The 24,276-nt window shown below is 37.8% G+C and overlaps 1 protein-coding gene across 14 annotated transcripts in view; it reads right to left on the bottom strand.

Annotated features, from left to right (window-relative positions):
* Window positions 1-24,276, bottom strand: part of THOC2 (THO complex 2) — a 132,344-nt gene that overhangs the window by 32,951 nt on the left and 75,117 nt on the right. For 11 of the 14 annotated variants that reach the window (XR_004180811.1, XR_004180812.1, XR_004180813.1 and 8 more), the window contains 8 exons: window positions 13,134-13,175; window positions 12,570-12,700; window positions 12,366-12,467; window positions 8,319-8,415; window positions 6,706-6,799; window positions 5,836-5,916; window positions 3,863-3,959; window positions 1,725-1,842 (listed from right to left, as the gene is read on the bottom strand). Coding sequence is in view for 11 of the 14 variants with exons in the window: in XM_031660941.1 (XP_031516801.1) it covers window positions 1,725-1,842; window positions 3,863-3,959; window positions 5,836-5,916; window positions 6,706-6,799; window positions 8,319-8,415; window positions 12,366-12,467; window positions 12,570-12,700; window positions 13,134-13,175 (762 nt within the window). In the remaining 3 variants the exon portion in view is untranslated. The remainder of the gene's footprint in view (window positions 1-1,724; window positions 1,843-3,862; window positions 3,960-5,835; window positions 5,917-6,705; window positions 6,800-8,318; window positions 8,416-12,365; window positions 12,468-12,569; window positions 12,701-13,133; window positions 13,176-24,276) is intronic. The other 3 variants (XM_031660936.1, XM_031660940.1, XM_031660937.1) reach the window with 1 other exon arrangement.

Below are 24,276 nucleotides of genomic sequence, written 5' to 3'. Positions count from 1 at the left end.
TTTATTTCAGTGACTATTACAGACTACAGTCACTGGCTTAAAAGCAAATGTCAATTGAATTTAAATTTTTGCAAATTTTCCATTTTCCACCTTGCAGTCCGTCATAAAGGATTATTCGTTATTCAGTATGGCACAGATTCAACAGAGCAACTAAGACTTAAGGGAGTGAGGATATCAAAGATCACAGAAGATTTAGTAATTATTTGGTAATTTTATTTATTTATTTATTTATTTATTTATTTAATGAGACAGAGTCTCACTCTCTTGCCCAAGCTGGAGTGCAATGGCGAGATCTTGGCTCACTGCAACCTCCGCCTCCTAAGTTCAAGCAATTCTCCTGCCTCAGCCGCCCAAGTAGCTGGGATTACAGGTGCCCACCACTACGTGTGGCTAATTTTTTGTATTTTTAGTAGAGGTGGGGTTTTGCCATATTGGCCAGGCTGGTCTCGAACTCCTGACCTCAGGTGATCCACCCACCTCCCAAAGTGCTGGGATTATAAGCGTGAGCCACCACGCCCGGCCTTATTTGGTAATTATTTTCCTTATGGATGCATTTCTTACTTTTTTTTTTCTTTTTTATTATACTTTAAGTTCTAGGGTACATGTGCACAATGTGCAGGTTTGTTACATATGTATACATGTGCCATGTTGGTGTGCTGAACCCATTAACTCGTCATTTACATTAGGTATATCCCCTAATGCTATCCCTCCCCCGTCCCTCCACCCCACAACAGGCCCTGGTGTGTGATGTTCCCCTTCCTGTGTCCAAGTATTCTCATTGTTCAATTCCCACTTATGAGTGAGAACATGCAGTGTTTAGTTTTCTGTTCTTGCGATAGTTTGCTGAGAATGATGGTTTCCAGCTGCATTCACATCCCTGCAAAGGACATGAACTCATCCTTTTTTATGGCTGCATAGTATTCCATGGTGTATATGTGCCACATTTTCTTAATCTAGTCTATCATTGATGGACATTTGGGTTGGTTCCAACTCTTTGCTATTGTGAATAGTGCCACAATAAACATACATGTGCATGTGTCTTTATTGCAGCATGATTTTTGGGTATATACCCAGTAATGGGATGGCTGGGTCAAATGGTATTTCTAGTTCTAGATCCTTGAGGAATTGCCACACTGTCTTCCACAATGGTTGAACTAGCTTACAGTCCCACCAATAGTGTAAAAGTGTTCCTATTTCTCCACATCCTCTCCAGCACCTGTTGTTTCCTGACTTTTTAATGATCGCCATTCTAACTGGTGTGAGATGGTATCTCATTGTGGTTTTGATTTGCATTTCTCTGATGGCTAGAAAATTTTTGCAATCTACTCATTTGACAAAGTGTTAATATCCAGAACCTACAAAGAACTCAAACAAATTTACAAGAAAAAAACAAACAACCCCATCAAAAAGTGGGCAAAGGATATGAACAGACACTTCTCAAAAGAAGACATTTATGCAGCCAACAGACACATGAAAAAATGCTCATCATCACTAGCCATCAGAGAAATACTTACTGTCTTTTATACTTTGTTTCAGCTTTTTAAAAAAGTTGAAGTAATTACTGTATCTCAATTTCAAAAGGGGGGTAGGGGTGGTTGTGAAAGGAAGGTATGTATGGCTTTGACATTTGGTTTTATAAACTTACATATTGTTTGGATTCTTTACTATGACCATGCATACATTATGAATTTTAAAAGTTGATGAACAAAAATAGCAATTCTTACCTCAGCTTTTAGCTGCTCTCCACCAGTCATAGCCTCTAGTTGCTCCATTGTCATTTCCTCTGTAATTTCTATTCCTGCCATTTTTTGCACCACTTCTTTCAATATAAGCAGGTCAAAACTATTCAAAAAGAAAAAAGAAACAGTCTATAGTTAGACCTTCAAATATAAAAGTAACAATATATTGTAATTAATATACTGAGAAACCCTAAATTATTTGTATATAAATATGGGGGAAGGGGCGGAAGCAGTTTTTAACTGCATTCCTAGAACTATATTGACAAATACTTGGTGTGTAAGTTCATTTTAATTTTTACTTGGAAATAATTTCAAATTTACAGATTGGATGGAAAAATAAAAACAGTACAAAACTCACCCATATATCCTTTACCTCAACTTCACCTGGTAACATTTTTACTCCTGCTTGATCATTTGCATTTCCTCTCCCTCTCTGGAGCCCCTTTCTACATACATAGTCAGACACTCAATTTTTTAATCATTTGAGGGAAATTTATATACCATGGCCTTTTACCCCTAAAATTTCTAAGACTGCATTTCCTAAGAGAGCTATTCTCTTAAATAACCACAGCACAGTTATCCATTTTAGTACATCAAACACTGATAAAATACTTAAATCTACCATTGATATTTCATTTTATCAGTTGACCCAATAAAGTCCTTCACAGCATTTTTTCTCCTCCAATACAGGATGGCCAAAACATTTTTGATGGTATAGAGCCATTTCTAAATAATCCGTTTACTAAAAAGGGACAAAGATGTAGCATGGTCACATACACTTGGAAGAGAGGCAGGGAAGGAAGGAAAAAAAGAAGTTCTAAGCTGTGATATCCGAGCCAAAGATGACAATTTAGTGGCCAGCCCAGAGCACATTTCAGTAATGTGCCAACAGTTATGCTTTTTAATCGTCAAAGTTTAGGACTACCAATGAAAATAATATCTTACGTCCTGCAAGATCTTCTTTAATTAGTTAATCTAAACAAAGTAAAAACATTCTTTCCTAAAAACTCTAGATGTTTCTCCAAACGTAAAGTCAGACATACCCAAGACACAAGCTAATAGACAAAAGAACCATTTTCTAAGATTCTTATTAAGGGTTTGTTCTCTCAACTTGCCGTGCTTTCCTTAGTTGCTTTTTTTTGTTTGTTTGTTTTTTAAAGAAAGCCCTCATGAAAACTAGTATATAAGTACCAATGAAACAGTTTATTTTTTCTTCAAACTATGTTTTAATTAGATGGTCACAAAAACTGTATTCATAGTACAGAAAGCTGAGTTACAGATTTTAAAAATGATATATGTTATTCTGGCCTATAGATAAAGAAGAATAAAAATATATAGAAATGGCAGAGAGATGAGCATAAGGGATGTGCCAAAAAAAAAACATAAGTTTAAATATTTTTTAAGTTTTCCCTAAGCCAAAATAAGAATCTGTCAATAATTACTTAGGTAATACTTGTTTGGAACACCAAATAGCTTTTAATGTTTTGTTTGTTTGCTTTCTACCAGAAAGCTTCTGAAAACAATTTCAGGTTCTTTGATTCTAGTCAGTCTACTTCTCATGAGGTTTAATATACATACATACTAATTCAAACTCTAAGCACTGATATTGGCCCAAAATAAAATAAACTTCAGTATTTATAAAGCAAAAAGGACATTGTCCAAAAGGTATGGAAGCCTTATGTATCTCTAAAACTCAAATTCAAAAATTATGCTTTAAAGGTAGTATATACACCCTCAAAATAAACATGTTCCTACCAGATGTTCAATGTGATACAGGTCAATTACTGCATACTGACCTAGTGCAGTATGTTTTGTTATAGGAAGATACACAATATATCATATTAGGCATTTACTCAAAAGCCCAATAGGCAGTCAAAATAAATGAAAGTATATTTTTAGTGCATTAACATATATAGCCAAATAGTACATTTATTCGTGAAAAAAAGTGTCTATTTATGTATTATCACTTAACTAAAGAATTTCATGTAAATAAGTGAGCAACTATTCTACTTGAGCCTACAACCAACAAGTAAGTAGTCTTTCAGGATAATAGGAGTCGCAATAACCCCAAACCACCAGAAGTACTCTATTGAATTTCGTTATGTATAATTTGCTATGAATACCTTTTGCCCGCCTTTAGCTGATTGGCAACATACTGAAGAAGACCAGCAAGATCAATTGGATATTTACGAAAAACTGCACCACAGAAACTAGCCAGACCTATATGAAATAAAAAAGGAGTAAAAACAACTCATAAAACAAAATGCACAAGTATCATTTCAACTAAACCTCTAAAATAAAATGAGATAGGAATAATTGCATTGCTGATGCTGTTGAATGGAGTTTCATAATAATAACAATAACCAATATTTATTGAGCATACATATGTCAAGCACTGTACCAAGCACTTTATCATGATTATCTCACTTAATCCTTGCAACTATTATCCTAGGTTGGTATCACCTATTGATGAAGCAAATTCAGAACAGATATGTCATGTAACTTGCTCACGGTCACATAGTACAAAGTAGAGCAGTAAGTCAAATCTTTGCAGCCTGATTCCAGAGTTTGTGAAACTAAGATATAACAAAATCTTGCAGATCACTCAGTAAACTTGAATAAATGACAAAATGCCAGCCCCCGAATGTGAGTCAAGGAAAAAAAAAAGTCTCTTTTTATCTAAGAACATGCTACTAGTTGTGGAGGTGCAAGAAAATAAAGTATTACCAGACCTAGAAGCAGACAAGAGACCAATTTTAACCAATGGTCCTTATCATACCATGAATAGGGAGGAGACTCCAGCCAATACAAGAGTAGGAGATGCAAGTAAAGTCAAGTACTCTGCAAGCTATTCCACAACTATTTGCTAAGCACCTAAATGATATTGGACAAAACTCAAGTCCTGCCCTCAAGGAGCTGAGTCTAGTGGAAGATACAGAAAAGTAAACAAATAACTATGATGAGCAAAATGCTCCATGGGAATATAAAAGAGGAACGCCCAATTCAGACTTGTAGGTGGGAGCATTAACAGAAAAAGCTTTCCAGAGGAAGTGACCTCTAAGCTGAAATCTAATGAATAAACAGAACATGGAGTGGGCCATGAAGGGTATTCCAAGTCAAGTGAATAATGGGCAAAAGTTCATGGAAAGTACAAGAAGTTCAGTATTAATGGAATCTAGAATATTGGGAAGCAGGGAAAAGATGAGGCTAGAACAGTGCAAAAGGACCTGATTTCAAAAGAACTTACTTGTATGACTTATTAAACATTTCGGACTTTAAAGGACAATGGGGAGCCACTGCAAGATTCCGCTATCAGATACAATAAGTTGAAAGAAAGGGAACTGGCTGCTAGAAACCAAAGGTACAAGAATTAAAAAGAAATATGGTTAGTTTTTTTGGTTAAACTAAGTCAAGTTTTTGTTCTTTTAAGATGACTGGAACCTCAGGATGGAATGGGAAGAAATGAGACTAGCTCCCTTACGATCAACTCCTATAAAATAATGTTAGTTAAAAAGGAGATTTTCGGCTAGGCATGGTGGCTCATGCCTGTAGTCCCAGCACTTTGGGAGGCCAAGGTGGGCAGATCACTTGAGGTCAGGAGTTCGAGACCAGCCTGGCCAACATGGTGAAACCCTGCCTCTAACGAAAATACAAAAATTAGCTGGGCATGGTGGCACATGCCTGCAATCCCAACTACTAGGGAAGCTGAGGCAGGAGAATTGCTAGAACCTGGGAAGCGGAGGCTGCAGTGAGTCGAGATCACGCCACTGCACTCCAGCCTGGATGACAGAGCGAGACTCCATCTCAAAAAATAAATAAATAAATAAATAAAAAGAAGGAGATTTCATCTCCCCAGTAATGCTTACCCAAATTCTATCACAGTCAATAATGGTCTCTTAAGTTAGGAAAATAAATAAGTACCATATCAACCTCCTTAAGTAGCCAAGGACTCTGTAGAACAAACTCAGTAGCTAGATATTCTCAACAACTCTTAACGAATAGGCTTCTAAAAGTCTCTAAGCGTAGGTAATAAAACACATAACATGGCAGTTACCACAGACAGTATTTTCATTTTCTCAAAAATAAAAATACTTACTCTGAAGCCAGCTTGAGATGGTTGTGTCATCATGTTTCATTCTTTCCTTTTCTGGATTAGCTAAAGCTTCAATGATACAATCTTTCATACATTAAGAAAAAACTTAAGTCATTACATCTCTAATAAAGACCCTTAAAACATAAATATGCCACACCATAGGGGCAAAATTGTTGGTCATTACAAATTATTTTTCTTTTTTTTCCAAGACCAGGGATGTTGCTAAAACTAATTATTGAAAAATACACTCATTGTAGTACCAACATTCCTTCTTTAGCCTCCTTTCCATCTTTCAGCAATCAAGATAGATTCCATCAATATCAAGATGTCTGGTAAGCCAGTTGGGTGCAGTGGCTTATGCCTGTAATCCCAGCACTTTGGGAGGCCAAGGTGGGTGGATCACTTGAGGTCAGGAGTTCAAGATCACCCTGGCCAACCTAGTGAAATCCCATCTCTACCAAAAAACAAGGAAATTAGCCAGGTGTCATAGCACCCGCCTGTAATCCCAGCTACTTGGGAAGCTGAGCCAAGAGACTCACTTGAACCCAGGAGGCGGAGGTTGCAATGAGCCGAAACCGTGCCACTGCACTCCAGCCTGGGCGACAGAGCAAAACTCCATCTCGCAAAAAAAAGTCTGGTAAGCCTCATGTCTCCCTTTATACAACACAAAGACACACACACACACACACTCTCTCTCTCTCTCTCTCTCTCACACACACACACACACACACACACTACTGACTGACCAAACTTCAGATCAGCCACCTGAATCAACCTCAGATGGTTACCAAACGAAAACAGAATGAAAATAAAACATTTACCATATGATCTATTAAATATGAAATCTACATATTACTTCATTTGAAAGGATACAGGCCAAGACATCATAATTCAATGAAGTGAGGTATTTCAATGAATCTACTACAGGTGTTATTAAGTTATCATACTTTTGTATTTGTGACAAGATCTGGAAAACAGCAACAAATAATAGAAGGCATTAACTGATCAAAGGATTTCTACTGTGCCAACTAAGTAATGGCTACACTTTTTATTTTTCAAAAGAAATAATGCTTATAATTAAAGTGGTTTCCTATATAAATATTTAAATAAAGTGGTTTCTGTATAAATATTTCATATTTATATAGAAATTACTATTTTATCACTGGCTTAGAGAATATTTTCTTAGGCTACATTTTTCAGTTACAAAATAATTCCAATTCTATAAAAAAATGACAGTGGTAATCTGACTGGAATTGCAATGAATCTGTAGATTCCTTTGGGCGGTATGGACATTTTAACTATATTGACTCTTCCAATCCAAGAGCATGGAATGTCTTTCCATTTGCTTTTAGCATCTATGATTTCTTTCATCAGTGTTTTACAGTTCTAATACAGATCTTTCACCTCCTTGGTTAGATATATCTCTTGGCACTTTTTTTGTGACTATTGTAAATGGGATTGTGCTCTTGATTTGGTTTTCAGCTTGAACATTATTGGTGTATAGAAATGCTACTGATTTTTGTATGTTGATTTTGTATCCTGAAACTTTACTATGGGTACACACGGACATAAAGATAGAAAGACACTGGGGACTCTAAAAGTAAGTGGGGGCGGGGGGGGGCTTGTCAAGGTTTGAAAAACTACCTACTGGGTACTATGCTCACAATTTGGGTGAGGAGTTCAATAGAAGCCCAAACCTCAGCATTATGCAATACATCCATGTAATAAACCTGCACATGTACCCCTTGAATCTTAAAAAAATTAATTAAAAAAGGAAATAACTCCAGTTGGCCTAAAGCTGAATTTTGGAATGAAAGAGTCTAGTCTCTCTCATGTGTTTTAGAAATCTCTAAATATTGGCCAGGCATGGTGGCTCACGCCTGTAATCCTAGCACTTCAGGAGGCCAAGGCTGGTGGATTACCTGAGGTCAGGAGCTCCAGACCAGCCTGGCCAACATGGTGAAACCACATCTCTACTAAAAATACGAAAAACTAGCCAAGTGCAGTGGCGCACGCCTGTAATCCCAGTTACTCGGGAGACAGGCAGGAGAATCGCTTGAACCCGGGAGGCAGAGGTTGCGGTGAGCCAAGATTGGATCACTGCACTACAGCCTGGGTGACAGAGCAAGACTTCATCTCAAAAAAAATAAATAAATAAAAATAAACAAACATTGCAGTGATAGTATTACATGTAAATCACAATGAAATGTCATTTGAATGTTTCTAAAAGCTAAAATCAAGTAATAAGTCCAGAAATCAAAATGTGGTATACAAAATAACATTATATATACAAAATAACTATTATATTGCCTATAATAGTAGCACTGTTACTATTAATAGAAAAATAGATCAATGTGTTACATATATTGTGTAGTAATTTTGTTTTTAGTATAACCTTAAGATGTTTCATTTTCTAACATCATTCTATTTCCACCTGAGCTGATTTAAAGGCAACAAAAAGAAAAATCCCTTAAAATAATATTAACCTCAAAACATACATAATCAAACAAAATGGTTGGATTGCTGTGGCTCAACTTCCCAATTTGTCTTCCAGAAGGCTTCACATTTTCCTTGGTTAGGCGCCTACAGAGGAAGAAAAAGGTGGCAGGGATCATCTTAAGTAACATTCCTTGTAACGTTGATAGCTTTGTTACATCATCATGGGGGAAAAAGCAATTATTCCCCAAATATCGAAAACGGATTAATGCAAACAACCACATTCATCACATCCTTTATGGCAGGATTTGGGCTATTTTGGTTAGGGATTCTCCCAGAGGGTATTGAGATTTTATATTAAATGCTTAACATTTATAAAATACACATTTCCACTTCATAGTAATAGTCTGATAATCAGTAAAACTCTTAATGTACTCTGCAAGTACGTAAAACTCTTCTTACAAAGAATCAAAATTATTTCAGATTTAGGAGGACTCATTTATCAGTTTAGGGATTAAGATATCAAATTTGGTGTCAAGCAATGAAATGCCTCATGCCATCTGGCTCAGTGACTCTAACACAGCAATAGGTAATGCTGCACTCCTCAATATGTAAAGTTATCTGCTTTTCATATTCAAGGTAAACAATGTTTTGAAACTAAATTCTACTCCTTTCCTTCCTATTTCTTCCTTTGCTCATCATCCTTTTACCAGCATTCTTCAAATTTATATTTATTAATTCTTAGAGTTCAAAACAATTATTATACAGAATCTTAAATGTCTCTGCTGAGATTATTACATAATAAATCTAGAGACTTGAAAAGGCTACAAGTGACAGGAAGGAAGCTTTCTAGGATGAAAATATAATGAAGTAAATTATGAATTCAGTTTATAATTCAGGAGATGTGACCATTATCCAAGTGACAAACTTGCTATAATTAATTTCTCATGACAAAACTGGCCCCATCAATCAAAATTATTTCATCATCAACTGCTGCCCTTTCCAATTCTCCATATCCCAGTTTTTATTTCATAGAAAAGAGAGACCATTAGTTTTAACAGTTAGCTATACAGTATTTTGTTCAAATTTCCAACTTACCACTACCTGTCCCTATTTCTAACCCCAATATTTCAGGTGCCTCCCTCTATTTGCCAAGGTCAACCCCTCCTCTCTCTGTTTTTTATTCCATTCCCTTCTGCCTCCATCACCCTGGAGGGACAAACAAACAAAAATTAAAGAAATATTTTCTTGTCTTTGTCTTCCCCTCAAACCACCAGTGTCTAGCATATGGAACACAACAAACATTTGTAGAAAGAATTATTAAATGCCCTATAGCAAGCTCATGTTTTAAATAGTATTCAAAACTCATGAAATTCTACAAGTAATAAATTAATACATTATATGCTTAATGTAAAAATTTCAAACAGTAACAAAATCATATTGTTTAAGCCTGGTAAAATAGTTTTAACTTATGAATATAACAAAAATCCAAGTATATTAAAAATTCTGCACATATTATTCTGTAGTAAATTATATTTTTATTCATTCATATTAATACCTACGATGACAGTCAAAGTACTAAGCATTAGAAAAACAAGGAAGATTGTGTCTCTCAGCCTTTTGGCTGAGGTCAAGCGTAGAAATATAAGGATGAGGCCGGGTGCAGTGGCTCACACCTGTAATCCCACCACTTTGGGAGGCCGAGGTGGGTGAATCACAAGGTTAGAAGTTTGAGACCAGCCTGGCCAACATGGTGAAACCCCGTCTCTACTAAAAATACAAAAAATTAGCTGGACGTAGTGGTGGGCGCCTGTAATCCCAACTATTTGGGAGGCCGAGGCAGGAGAACAGCTTGAACCCAGGAGGCAGAGGTTGCAGTGAGCCAAGATCGTGCCACTGCAGCACTCCAGCGTGGGCGACAGTGCAAAACTCCATCTCCCCCCCAAAAAAAAAGGATGAATAACAGAATAACAGTTCCTGCTCTCAAGCCTGGTCCAGTGAGGGAGACAGATTTAAAATTATTTATTAAATTTCAATATTCTTAAAAAGAGCAATCAACAGAATAGTACTTATATGCTATTGATAATCTAAAAGGTGGCTGGGGTGTGGTGGCTTACGTCTGTAACTCCAGCACTAAGACTAAGAGGTCAAGGTGGGAGGATCACTTGAGGCCAGGAGTTCAAGACCAGCCTGGGCAACATAGTGAGGTCCCATTTTTACAAAGAAAAAACAATATTAATATAATAATAATAATAAGAGGGGAAAATATATTCGTACTGACTTGCATATACATAAGAATATATGGAAGGATAAATAAGAGACTAAACAGTGGTTACTTTATTTTCCTTGGGGGGAAGAACTGAGTAGATGGAGGATGGGGTGAGACTTTTTGCTGTATGTATACCTTTTATATTTACTGAAACTTAACCCATGTAAACATATAAACTATTCAAAACATTAGATAATTAATAACAGAAAAACAATCATATCAATGTACCTAGAGGTATGATAACATTATATGCATAAAAAATAGCGGTGGAAATAAAGATCGATTGTGCTTGGCAGTTTATGCTAGGGAAGCCTTCCCTGGAAGTAACACTGGAGCTCACTCTCCAAGAATGAGGTCACCAGATGGAAAGGGGGAAAGGAAGGTAAGGGAAAATCTGTACCAACAGAGGAAACAAAAAGTATATACAGGGGAAGAGAAGCTAAGGAGAGAGTGGTACATTTAGGGAAACATTAGTAGGCTCAGCACATCTGGAAGTAGAATTGGCAGGAAAGGAGGTTGTATGCAGGGAGGGACAAACCAGGGAGGACCTCTTATTTATATCACCATGCCATAGAGCCTAACATATACCTTCAGGTAAAGTCAGTCACCAAAGGATTTTTAAGTAAGAGAATATACAAATCACTGTAATACGCCAGATAAAAGAACTAAGGGAGTGGTGGCAGAGACAGCGGATGAATTTAAGGTATTTAATAATGCTTAATGTATTATTAAACAATCCATGCAGAGCACTTAGTTCAATGTCTGGCACATATAGTAAGAGCTCCCCTAAATATTAGCTGATGTTGTTAAGCTAGAAACTGTACCTGGAGAACTCTTAAGTCCAGAAACTCTTTCAGATCTAATATCGTCTCCTGCCAAGCAAAACTCCCCCAAGTGAAATCATTTACTCTCATCTATCCTCCCATAGCACTTTATTCATGCTGTATAACATGTATAACCTATTAAACTAGGTTGTTTCAATATAATTCATAGGCTCACAGGGAAAAAAAAATAGATTGTGATCATGCACACACCTGTTTTCCCAGTAGACTGTGACCAGAAACAGTATCACTGGGCAAAGACAACATTTAACAGATATTACACACTGTTAAATCTCAATAAACTGAGAATGAACTACTTTTAATTAGAATACCATACCACATGAATTTAAAAAAGGAATGACAACTGACAATAGCCTCATTGAAAACACTTGCAATACAGCAATGTAATTAAGTATCTAAACTAATACGAATCTGAAGTATATGATTTTCATAATTAAACTTCAAATAATCTACTGGGAAGTAGAACATCACTCTTATGTTTTTAATGATATGAAAATAAAAGTGTACAAATTTTTTTAAAAAAGAAATTTCTCAAAAGTTGACTCCCTGCAGAGATAGTTCTGGATAATTTCATTAGTTCTTCCTAACAGATTAAAAAAATTTATTATGGCAACTTTCAGCAGAGGAAACTGCTAGAACTTTTACTACCTTGCACAAATCACTAAAGGTGAGCAAAGGCCACAGCAGGCTGTCCTTAAAAAGAAGAAAACAAAACCCTCATCCTATAACATGATGCATGTATTAAAGAGGATTTTCATTAGATTTTTATCCATATGTAAACAGGACAACTATGAAAACATTAACTTGGTAGTCAAAATGAGCTAAAACCACAGTTAATAGTCATTCCATCTGTAGTATATAAATCAGCTATACCATTCACAACACATAGGCTTTCTCAAAACTGAGGCTCAGATAAGCTACTTGAAAGAAAATAAATGAGCTCCAGATATAATTTAGATTAATATGAAAAATAAATTAAAACTTACTTCATGATATATTTGGCTCTGTCTATTGTTTGAGCTTTAACTTTTACTAAAAGTGGGTGACTGTTATAAGTTTCATTCTTCCACTGGCCATACAGACGGTATCTTAAAAAACGATGAGATGAAGAATTAGGAAAAGTTAAACACTTAGAGGTTAATATACTAGAATTACTAATAGTTAAAAACATGAAAATAATATGTATTTACCTATGCTGATATGGAAATGTTTTAAACATTCCCCATAGTTCCTCAGACATACAAGCATTGCAGTCCATCAAAGAAAGAGATGGAAGTAGTACCTGGTCAGTAATGCTAAGCAAACAGCTAAGGATAACTTCCTAAAAGAAAGAAGGAAAAGTTATTTCAGTAAGAGGTCTATATTAATATAATCAACAATAAATTCATGACAGCCTTGGGAAAATTACTGTTTCTTAATCTCGTAACACACAATATCCCATTCCTCACCCACCTTTTTCACAATGCTTATTTATGTTTCTCCATCTAAGACATAAAATGGGGTGAGGAAAGGAAAGGGGTAGCAAAGGAATGAGGAACTTTTACCTCTCTTCGTTTTTCAACATATTAATCCTCAGGGGAAAAAATGTTAATCTTAAAAGATAACTTTGCATAAGCTGCCAAAAACTATAATCAGCATCTACATTATAAAACAATTACTCATACAGATGATTAAAGCTTGTTCACAGTAAAATTAGTAGTATACTGTACCAAGACAAACATTAGACACATTATTGGATTTTTCTAGTCTCTTACCGTTTTTTCTTTATCTTCTTGTTTGCTTCCATCAGACTGAAACTATAATTTAAAAAAAGAAACTAATAAAATACAAAATGGCTAAGATTATGGTGTCACAATTTAGGTTCTAATTTGAAAAAAACTTTAACTTGCACATGATTCTTACTTTTTACAAATATGTAGATTTTAAATATAGCCTGTTAACCTTTTTAAATTTTATCTATGTTTCTAACCTCTAAGTCATACTTGATATCCATGAATTTTAAGTGTCAATTTTTATAAACCAATTCTTTTCTCAACCTATCAAACCAACGCATCCTAAAATTGATCTAAGTATTTATTATAAAAATGTAGTGAGGGCTGGGCATGGTGCCTCACGCCTGTAATCCCAGGACTTTGGGAGGCCGACGTGGGCAGATCCCCTGAGGTCAGGCGTTTGAGACCAGCCTGTCCAACATGGCGAAACCCCGTCTCTACTGAAAATACAAAAATTAACCAGGCATAGTGGCGCGCACCTGTAGCCTCAGCTACTCGGGAGGCTTAGGCAGAAGAACCGCTTGAACCCAGGAGGCATAGGTTGCAGTGAGCCAAGATCGTGCCATTGCACACCAGCCTGGGCGACAAGAGCAAAAAAAAAGAAAAAAAAAAATTGTGGCCAGTACAATAATTTCATTATAATACATTTGCATTTTTCCATCCAGAGATTATAGTTTTTCTTCTACGGAATTAGTATAATCAAACACTAAAGCAACAAAAAGCAAAAACAAAGCCAAATTAAACACAAAGAAATTTAAAACTATCTTTTAATTCACCACTCCCAAAGTCCTCACTGAAAGATAAGCCCAAAATACCAATAACATTACTAACAAAGACAAAACCATTGCTTAAACTGTACAGACTGAATGAAAAATCCTGGGTCTGTATTATATAAACAATTTGTAGATTTGCAGATGAGCCCCTAAGGTGATGTTTGACAAGGATGTCTATTAATTCAAAATTAAACAGTGAATGATATTTGTGTGAATGTAAACAGAGACAGCGGGTGGAGTCTGTAGAAGACAAAAAGACAACTAAAGTACTGACAACCAGTAACAATCTAGATTTCTGACAAGAATTTAGCTCAATATCAAGTGAGAAAGAGGGAAAAGCTAATATGCGGATAATAAGCTTCTTATTTTCTTGGTAGATAAGGGTGTTTTGTGTATGCATACATTTTCACACTTCAGTAATGGATGTTACCACAGGAAAAGTCTAACCGTTATGCTACATTTTCACATAACACTAATTCAGGGCCTGCCATGTTACCTTTATGGGAAAATACATACACTCAATTTGTTTTTAATTGGCAGGTTAAAAAGGTATGGTTCCTTTCACAGAAATAATTTATTAAGTCAACATATATCCTGGTAAGCAAAGAGGAACTGGGTTACAGAGGAGTGGCCTGGCAGAAAAAAGCCAGATGGTTTGGTTTGGGGGTGGTGAGGTGGCACACACATAATTCTGGTGGCATATAGGATGTACATTGGGAAACAAAAATACAGGTATCCTGTAATTGGAAAAACTAGGTTTATAGTATATTATGTTGGGGATAAAGACAGTTAAGCTCCTCCTTTCCTGGTATACTATAATTTAAACAAATCTAATAAAGCAACACGCAGTTTTTTTCCCACAGAAATAAAACATTTTCTTATTTACTAAGTTGTCCTAATTCCCTTTCTAGGTGACTCTTATGAGTTTCAAGCATCTATTCTCTAGATTTCATATCAATTTCAAGCATCAATTCTCTAGATTTCATAAGCAGGAAAATTTGAAAAGGGGAAAGAAATACAGGAAGCAAAATAAAACCAACTAGAAGAGCAGTAAAAGACCTTCCTATCAAAGTCGAATTATAGCAAGAATGTACAAAATTAAATCAAGAAGTACATGCAAATAAAAGGAATTTTCTTGTTTGGTAGGAAAATACATTCTACTCCCTTGATACTTTTTCTCTTAGTTTAATTTGCTTTTTAATTCAAAGCAACTGTAAGATTCTCACACAACACTATAAGTTTCATTGAATGCCAGCTAGAAATGGGAGGGAGACAGAAACAGGGAGGGAGAACAAGAGACATGCATTCATGCATTCATTCATTCATTTACTGACTAAATTCCAGGCATTGGGAATTCAAATATGAACAGGACAGAGTACTGGCACCTCTTGAAGATCAAAAACTATACTTGGGCCAGGCATGGTGGCTGATGCCTGTAATCCAAGCACTTTGGGAAGCCAAGGCAGACGGATCATGAGGTCAGGAGTTAGAGACCAACATGACCAATATGGTGAAACCCCATCTCTCCTAAAAATACAAAAAACTAGCCAGGCATGGTGGCACATGCCTATAGTCCCAGTTACTCGGGAAACTGAGGCAGGAGAATTGCTTGAACCCGGGAGGTGGTGGTTGCAGTGAGCCTAGATCACGCCACTGCACTCCAGCCTAAGAGCAACAGAGCAAGACTCCGTCTCAAAAAAAAAAAAAAAAAAAAAAAAAAAAGGTTTTGAAAATGGAAAATAAAACCTGCAGATCTATGAAGATCAAAGGGGAAGTTTTAAAAAAAGCTGTATCAATTGTTGAGACCTGGCAAATTATTTAAATTTCATCAGCCTAATTTCTATGAACTCTCAGAAATCATGGCTTCGGTGGCTGGCAAGGTGGCCAAATAGAAACAGCTCCAGTCTGCAGCTCCCAGCAAGAAGGTGAATTATTTCTGCATTTCCAACTGAGGTACCCAGCTCATCTCAGTGGGACTGGTTAAACAGTGGGTGCAGTCCACGGAGGGTGAGCCAAAGCAGGGTGGGGCATCGCCTCACCCAGAAGTGCAAGGGGTCGGAGAACTCCCTCCCCTAGCCAAGGGAAGCCATGAAGGACTGTGCCGTGAGGAATGGTAGATTCTGGCCCAGATACTAAGCTTTTCCCACAGTCTTCACAATCCGCAGACCAGGAGACTCCCTCTGTGCCTACACCACCAGGGTCCTGGGTTTCAAGCACAAAATTGGATGGCCATTTGGGCAGACACTGAGCTAGCTGCAGGAGTCTTCTTTCACACCCCAGTAGTTCCTGGAACACCAGCGAGACAGAACCATCCACTCCCCTGGAAAGGGGGCTGAAGCCACAGAGCCAAGTGGTCTAGCTCAGTGAATCCCACCCCCACGGAGCCCAGCAAGCTAAGATCCACTGGCTTGACATTCTCGCTGCCAGCACAGCAGTCTTAAGTCAAGCCAGGACAGAGGCTTGAGTAGGTGGTTTTCCCTTCACAGTGTAAACAAAGCCACTGGGAAGTTCAAAGTGATCAGAGCCCACTGCAGCGTCCCAAAGCTGGTGTAGCCTGACTGTCTCTCTAAATTCCTCCTCTCTAGGCAGGGCATCTCTGAAAGAAAGGCAGCAGCCCCAGTCAGGGGCTTATAAATAAAACTTCCATCTTCCTGGGACAGAGCACCTGGGGGAAGAGGTGGCTGTGGGCACAGCTTCAGCAGACTTAAATGTTCCTGCCTGCTAGCTCTGAAGGGGACAGCGGATCTCTCAGGACAGCGCTCAAGCTCTGCTAAGAGAGAGACTGCCTCCTCAAGTGGGTGATTGACCCCTGTGCCTCCTGACCAAGAGACACTTCCCAGCAGGGGTCGGCAGACATCATACAGGAGAGCTCTGGCTGGCATTTGGCAGGTGCCCCTCCAGGATGAAGCTTCCAGAAGAAGGAAAAGACAGCAATCTTTGCTGTTCTGTAGCCTCCGCTGGAGCTACCCAGGCAAACAGGGTCTGAAGTGGACCTCCAGCAAACTCCAGCAGACCTGCAGCAGAGAGGCCTATTAGAAGGAAAAGTAACAAACAGAAAGTAATAGAGTCAACACCAACAAATAGGACGTTCACACAAAAACTCCACCCGAATGTCACCAACATCAAAGACCAAAGGTAGATAAATCCACGAAGATGAGGAAAAAACAGCACAAAAAGGCTGAAAATTCCAAAAACCAGAATGCCTCTTCTCCTCCAAAGGATCACAACTCCTCAACAACAAGGGAACAAAACTGGACAGAGAATGAGTTTGAGGAACTGACAGAAGTAGGCTTCAGAAGGTGGGTAATAAGAAACTCCTCCAAGCTAAAGGAACATGTTCTAACCCAATGCAAGGAAGCGAAGAACCTTGAAAAAAGGTTAGAGAATTGCTAACTAGAATAACCAGTTAAGAGAACAAAAATGACCTCATGGAGCTGAAAGACACAGCATGAGAACTTCCTGAAGCATACACAAGTATCTATAGCCGAATCAATCAAGCAGAAGAAAGGATATGAGAGACTGAAGCTCAAGTTAATGAAACAAAGCGTGAAGACAAGATTAGAGAAAAAAAAATGAAAAAGAACAAACAAAGCCTCCAAGAAACATGGGACTATGTGAAAAGACCAAACCTATGTTTGATTCGTGTACCTGAAAGTCACAGGGAGAATGGAACCAAGTTGGAAAACGCTCTTCAGAGTATTATCCAGGAAAACTTCTCCAATCTAGCAAGACAGGCCAACATTCAAATTCAGGAAATACAGAGACCACCACAAAGATACTCCTCGAGAAGAGCAACCCCAAGACACATAATCATCAGATTCGTCAAGGTCAAAACAAAGAAAAAAATGTTAAGGGCAGCCAGAGAGAAAGGTCAGGTTACCCACAAAGGGAAGCCCATCAGACTAACAGGAGATCTCTCAGCAGAAACCTTACAAGCCAGAAGAGAGTGGGGTCTAATAATCAACATTCTTAAAGAAAAGAATTTTCAACCCAGAAGGTCATATCCAGCCAAACTAAGTTTCATAAGCGAAGGAGAAGTAAAATCCTTTACAGACAAGCAAATGCTGAGAGATTTTGTCACTACCAGGCCTGCCTTATAAGAGCTCTTGAAGGAAGCACTAAATATGGAAAGGAAAGACTGGTTACAGCTACTGCAAAAACCTACCAAATTGTAAACACCATCGACACTGTGAAGAAACTGCATCAACTAACAGGCAAAATAACCAGCTAGCATCATAATGACAGGATCAAATTCACACATAACAATATGAACCTTAAATGTAAATGGGCTAAATGCCCCTAAATTAAAAGACACAGACTAGCAAATTGGATAGAGTCAAGACCCATCAGTGTGCTGTATTCGGGAGACCCATCTCACGTGCAAAGACACACATAGGCTCAAAATAAAGGGATGGAGGAAGATTCACCAAGCAAATGGAAAGCAAAAAAAGCAGGGGTTGCAATCCTAGTCTCTGATAAAACACACGTTAAAACAACAAAGATCAAAAAAGACAAAGAGGGGCATTACATAATGGTAAAGGGATCAATGCAACAGGAAGAGCTAACTATCCTAAATATATATGCACCCAATACAGAAGCACCCAGATTCATAAAGCAAGTTCTTAGAGACCTACAAAGAGACTTAGGCCCCCACACAATAATAGTGGGAGACTTTAACATCCCACTGTCAATACTAGACAGATCAACGACACAGAAAATTAACTAAGACATTCAGGGCTTTAACTCAGCTCTGAACAAAGCAGACTTAATAGACATCTACAGAACTCTCCACCTCAAATCAACAGAATATACATTCTTCTCAGCATCACATCACACTTATTCTAAAATTGACCACATAATTGGACGTAAAAGACTCCTCAGGAAATGCAAAAGAATGGAAATTATAACAGTCTCTCAGACCACAGTGCAATCAAATTAGAACTCGGGATTAAGAAACTCACTCAAAACCACACAACTACACGGAAACTGAACAACCTGCCCCTGAATGACTACTGGGTAAATAATGAAATTAATGCAGAAATAAATAAGCTATTTGAAACCAATGAGAACAAAGAGACAACGTACCAGAATCTCTGGGACGCAGCTAAGGCAGTGTTTAGAGAGAAATTTATAGCACCAAATGCCCACAGGAGAATGTGGAAAAGATCTAAAATCGATATCCTAACATCACAATTAAAAGAACTAGAGAAGCAAGTGCAAACAAATTCAAAACCTAGCAGAAGACAAGAAATAACTAAGATTAGAGCAGAACTGAAGGAGATAGAGACACCAAAAAAACCCTTCAAAATATCACTGAATCCAGGAGCTGGTTTTTTGAAAAGATTAACAAAATATGACTGCTAGCCCGATTAATAAAGAAGAAAAGACCCCGGTGTGTGATGTTCCCCTTCCCGAGTCCAAGTGATCTCATTGTTCAGTTCCCACCTATGAGTGAGAACATGCGGTGTTTGGTTTTCTGTTCTTGTGATAGTTTGCTAAGAATGATGGTTTCCAGCTGCATCCATGTCCCTACAAAGGACACAAACTCATCCTTTTTTATGGCTGCATAGTATTCCATGGTGTATATGTGCCACATTTTCTTAATCCAGTCTGTCACTGATGGACATTTGGGTTGATTCCAAGTCTTTGCTATTGTGAATAGTGCCGCAATAAACATACGTGTGCATGTGTCTTTATAGCAGCAGGATTTATAATCCTTTGGGTATATATCCAGTAATGGGATGGCTGGGTCATATGGTACATCTAGTTCTAGATCCTTGAGGAATCGCCATACTGTTTTCCATAATGGTTGAACTAGTTTACAATCCCACCAACAGTGTAAAAGTGTTCCTATTTCTCCACATCCTCTCCAGCACCTGTTGTTTCCTGACTTTTTAATGATCGCCATTCTAACTGGTGTGAGATGGTATCTCATTATTATGGTTTTGATTTGCATTTCTCTGATGGCCAGTGGGGAGGGGGGAGGGGGGAGGGGGGAGGGATTGCATTGGGAGTTATACCTGATGTAAATGACGAGTTGATGGGTGCTGACGAGTTGATGGGTGCAGCACACCAACATGGCACAAGTATACATATGTAACAAACCTGCACGTTATGCACATGTACCCTAGAACTTAAAGTATTAAAAAAAAAAAAAAAAAAAAAAAAGAATTGTGGGCAGATGATGCGACCAGGCAGTTCACAAAAAAAAAAAAAGAAAACAAAGAAATTCAAATGGCTATTAAACATATAAAAGGATGCTCAACCTCACTCAAAATAAAAGTGCAGATTAAAACTCTAAAAAAAAAAAGAAAAGAGAAAAGAATCAAATAGACACAATAAAAAATTATAAAGGGGATATCACCACTGATCCCACAGAAATACAAACTACCATCAGAGAATACTATAAACACCTCTACGCAAATAAACTAGAAAATCTAGAAGAAATAGATAAATTCCTGGATACATGCACCCTCCCAAGACTAAACCAGGAAGAAGTAGAATCCCTGAATAGACCAATAACAAGTTCTGAAATAGAGGCAGTAATTAATAACCTACCAACCAAAAAAAGCCCAGGACCAGACAGACTCACAGCCAAATTCTACCAGAGGTACAAAGAAGAACTGGTACCATTCTCTCTGAAACCATTCCAAACAACAGAAAAAGAGGGACTCCTCCCTAACTCATTTTACGAGGCCAGCATCATCCTGATACCAAAACCTGGCAAAGACACAACAAAAAAAGAAAATTTCAGGCCGACATCCCTGATGAACATATATGCAAAAATCCTCAATAAAATACTGGCAAACCGAATCCAGCAGCACATCAAAAAGCTTATCCACCACAATCAAGTCAGCTTCATCCCTGGGATGCAAGGCTGGTTCAACATACATAAATCAATAAACGTAATCCATCACATAAACAGAACCAATGACAAAAACTACATGATTATCTCAATAGATGCAGAAAAGGCCTTCGATAAAATACAACACCCTTTCATGCTAAAAACTCTCAATAAACTAGGTATCAGTGGAACATATCTCAAAATAATAAGAGCTATTTATGACAAACCCACAGCCAATATCATATTGAGTGGGCAAAAGCTGGAAGCATTCCCTTTGAAAACCAGCGCAAGACAGGGATGCCCTCTCTCACCAATCCTATTCAACATAGTATTGGAAGTTCTAGTCAGGGCAGTCAGCCAAGAGAAAGAATAAAGTGTACTGAAATAGGAAGAGAGGAAGTCAAATTGTCTCTGTTTGCAGATGTCATGAGCGTATATTTAGAAAACCCCATAGTCTCAGCCCAAAATCTCCTTAAGCTGATAAGTAACTTCAGCAAAGACTCAGGATACAAAATCAATGTGCAAAAATCGAAAGCATTTCTATACACCAATAATAGAGAGCCAAATCATGAGTGAACTCCCATTCACAATTGCTAAAGAGAGAATAAAATACCTAGGAATACAGCTTACAAGGGATGTGAAGGACCTCCTCAAGGAAAACTACAAACTACTGCTCAAGGAAATAAGAGAGGACACAAGCAAATGGAAAAACATTCCATGCTCATGGATAGGAAGAATTAATATCGTGAAAATGGCCACACCACCCAAAGTAATTTACAGATTCAGTGCTATCCCCATCAAGCTACCAGTGACTTTTTTCACAGAGTCAGAAAAAACTTTAAATTTCATATGGAACCAAAAAAGAGCTCGTATACCCAAGACAATCCTAAGCAAAAAGAAAAAAGTTGGAGGCATCATGCTACCTGACTTCAAACTATATTACAAGGCTACAGTAACAAAAACAGCATGGTACTGGTACCAAAACAGATACATAGACCAATGGAACAGAACAGAGGCCTCAGAAATAACGCCACACATCTACAAACATCTGATCTTTGACAAACCTGACAAAAACAAGCAATGGGGAAAGGATCCCCTATTTAACAAATGGTGTTGGGAAAACTGGCTAGCCATATGCAGAAAACTGAAACTGTACCCCTTCCATACACTGTGTACAACAATTAAATCAAGATGGATTAAAAGACTTAAACGTAAGACCTAAAACCAGAAAAGCCCTAGAAGAAAACTTAGGCAATACTATTTAGGACAAAGGCATGGGCAAAGACTTCATGACTAAAACACCAAAAGCAATGGCAACAAAAGCCAAAATTGACAAGTGGCATCTAATTAAACTAAAGAGCTTCTGCACAGCAAAAGAAACTATCATCAGAGTGAACAGGCAACCTACAGAATGGGAGAAAATTTTTGTAATCTATCCATCTGACAAAGGGCTAATATCCAGAATCTAGAATGAACAAATTTACAAGAAAAAAACAACCCCATCAAAAAGCGGGCAAATGATATGAACAGACACTTCTCAAAAGAAGACATTTATGCAGCCAAAAAACATATGAAAAAATGCTCATCATCACTGGTCATCAGAGGAATGCAAATCAAAACCACAATGAGATACCATCTCACGCCAGTTAGAATGGTGATAATTAAAAAGTCAGGAAACAACAGATGCTGGAGAGGATGTGGAGAAATAGGAATGCTTTTACACTGTTGTAAATTAGTTCAACCATTGTGGAAGACTGTGGCGATTCCTCACGGATCTAGAACCAGAAATACCATTTGACCCAGCAATCCCATTACTGGGTATATACCCAAAGGATTATAAATCATTCTACTATAAAGACACATGCACATGTATGTTTATTGCAGCACACTTCACAACAGCAAAGACTTGGAACCTACCCAATGCCCATCAACGATAGATTGGATAAAGAAAATGTGTCACATATACACCATGGAATATTATGCAGCCATAAAAACGGATGAGTGCATGTCCTTTGCAGGGACGTGGATGACGCTGGAAACCATCATTCTCAGCAAACTAACACAGGAACAGAAAACCAAATACCACATGTTCTCACTCATAAGTGGGAGTTGAACAATGAGAACACAAGGACACAGTGAGGGGAACATCACACACAGGGGCCTGTAACGGGGTGGGGGGCTAGGGGAGGGATAGCATTAGGAGAAATACCTAATGTAGATGACAGGTTGATGGGTGCAGCAAACCACTATGGCACGTGTATACCTATGTAACAAACTTGCATGTTCTGCACATGTATCCCAGAACTTAAAGTATAATTTAAAAAAAAAAAAAAAAAAAACTATACTTGCCTGTGAGCAACTGAATTTTTAAGTTTGAATAGGCAGGGCGCAGTGGCTCACGCCTGTAGCCCCAGCACTTTGGGAGGCTGAGACGGGCAGATCACAAGGTCAGGAGTTCATGACCAGCCTGACCAACATGGTGAAAACCCTTCTCTACTAAAAAAAAAAGACAAAGATTAGCCGGGCATGGTGGCACGCGCCTGTAATCCCAGCTACTCAGGAGGCTGAGGCAGGAGAATCGCGTGAACCTGGGAGGCAGAGGTTACGGTGAGCCAAGATTGCGCCACTGCACTCCAGCCTGGGCGACAGAGCTAGACTCCGTCTCAAAAAAAAAAAAAAGGTTTAATAAAACTAGACACAATTACGCCCATATAGGCCATTAGCTGAATGGCCCAAAACAAGTTCCAAAATTGCCCTATAAAGACACAGTAGCTAATCCAGCTGCATAACTGTACAGGACTCACAAAAAATATATAGGTTTATAGGTTTATTAGGAGGAGGGTTTTTGGAGAGTCATGGAATAAATGGAAAAGTTGTAGACATAACTAGATAATTTTTTATTAATAATGACTTATTTTGAGTATCTCTGCCCCTTAAACATTTCAAACACTACTCAGGACTATGTCTCAGAAGAGAGGAAAAAAACACAAGATTTTTGAAAAGACTGGAACCTGAAGCTGTCTGTGTGAATTAAAACACTATTTTCAACTTCCCCCTTCTTCTCATTCTTACTACAATTTATTTAGTACTCACTGTGTGCCATGTACAGACTAAAATCTTCGCATTTATTTCTTAAAACTACTCTATGAAGAATCTTGGGTTTTAAGCTACATAACCAAGACAGATTTTCAATTTTGAAAACAAATAAGTGGAATGAAGCAGAATCACAGACTCCCCCTCCTGTAATAGCTGACAAAAAAACAAAAAGTAGTAAACATCAGCCTCGAAGTTCTAAAGCATTTGTTTTATAAACTACAGTTTTGAAACTACTGGTCTAAGGTACATTCTCCTCCTACCAATCCAAATTTTTATTACGAAAAATTTCAAATTTACATAAAAACTGAAAGGATAGTATACTAAACACCTATATATACCTACCTTCTAAGTTCAACAGTTAACATTTTGCCCTTTTTTTGGCAGACCAAAAAAATTTGCAGGCATGACACTT

The sequence above is a fragment of the Papio anubis genome, chromosome X (genome assembly GCF_008728515.1).
Source record: "Papio anubis isolate 15944 chromosome X, Panubis1.0, whole genome shotgun sequence".
NCBI lineage: Eukaryota > Metazoa > Chordata > Mammalia > Primates > Cercopithecidae > Papio > Papio anubis.
This window is presented reverse-complemented; position numbering and strand designations above follow the sequence as displayed.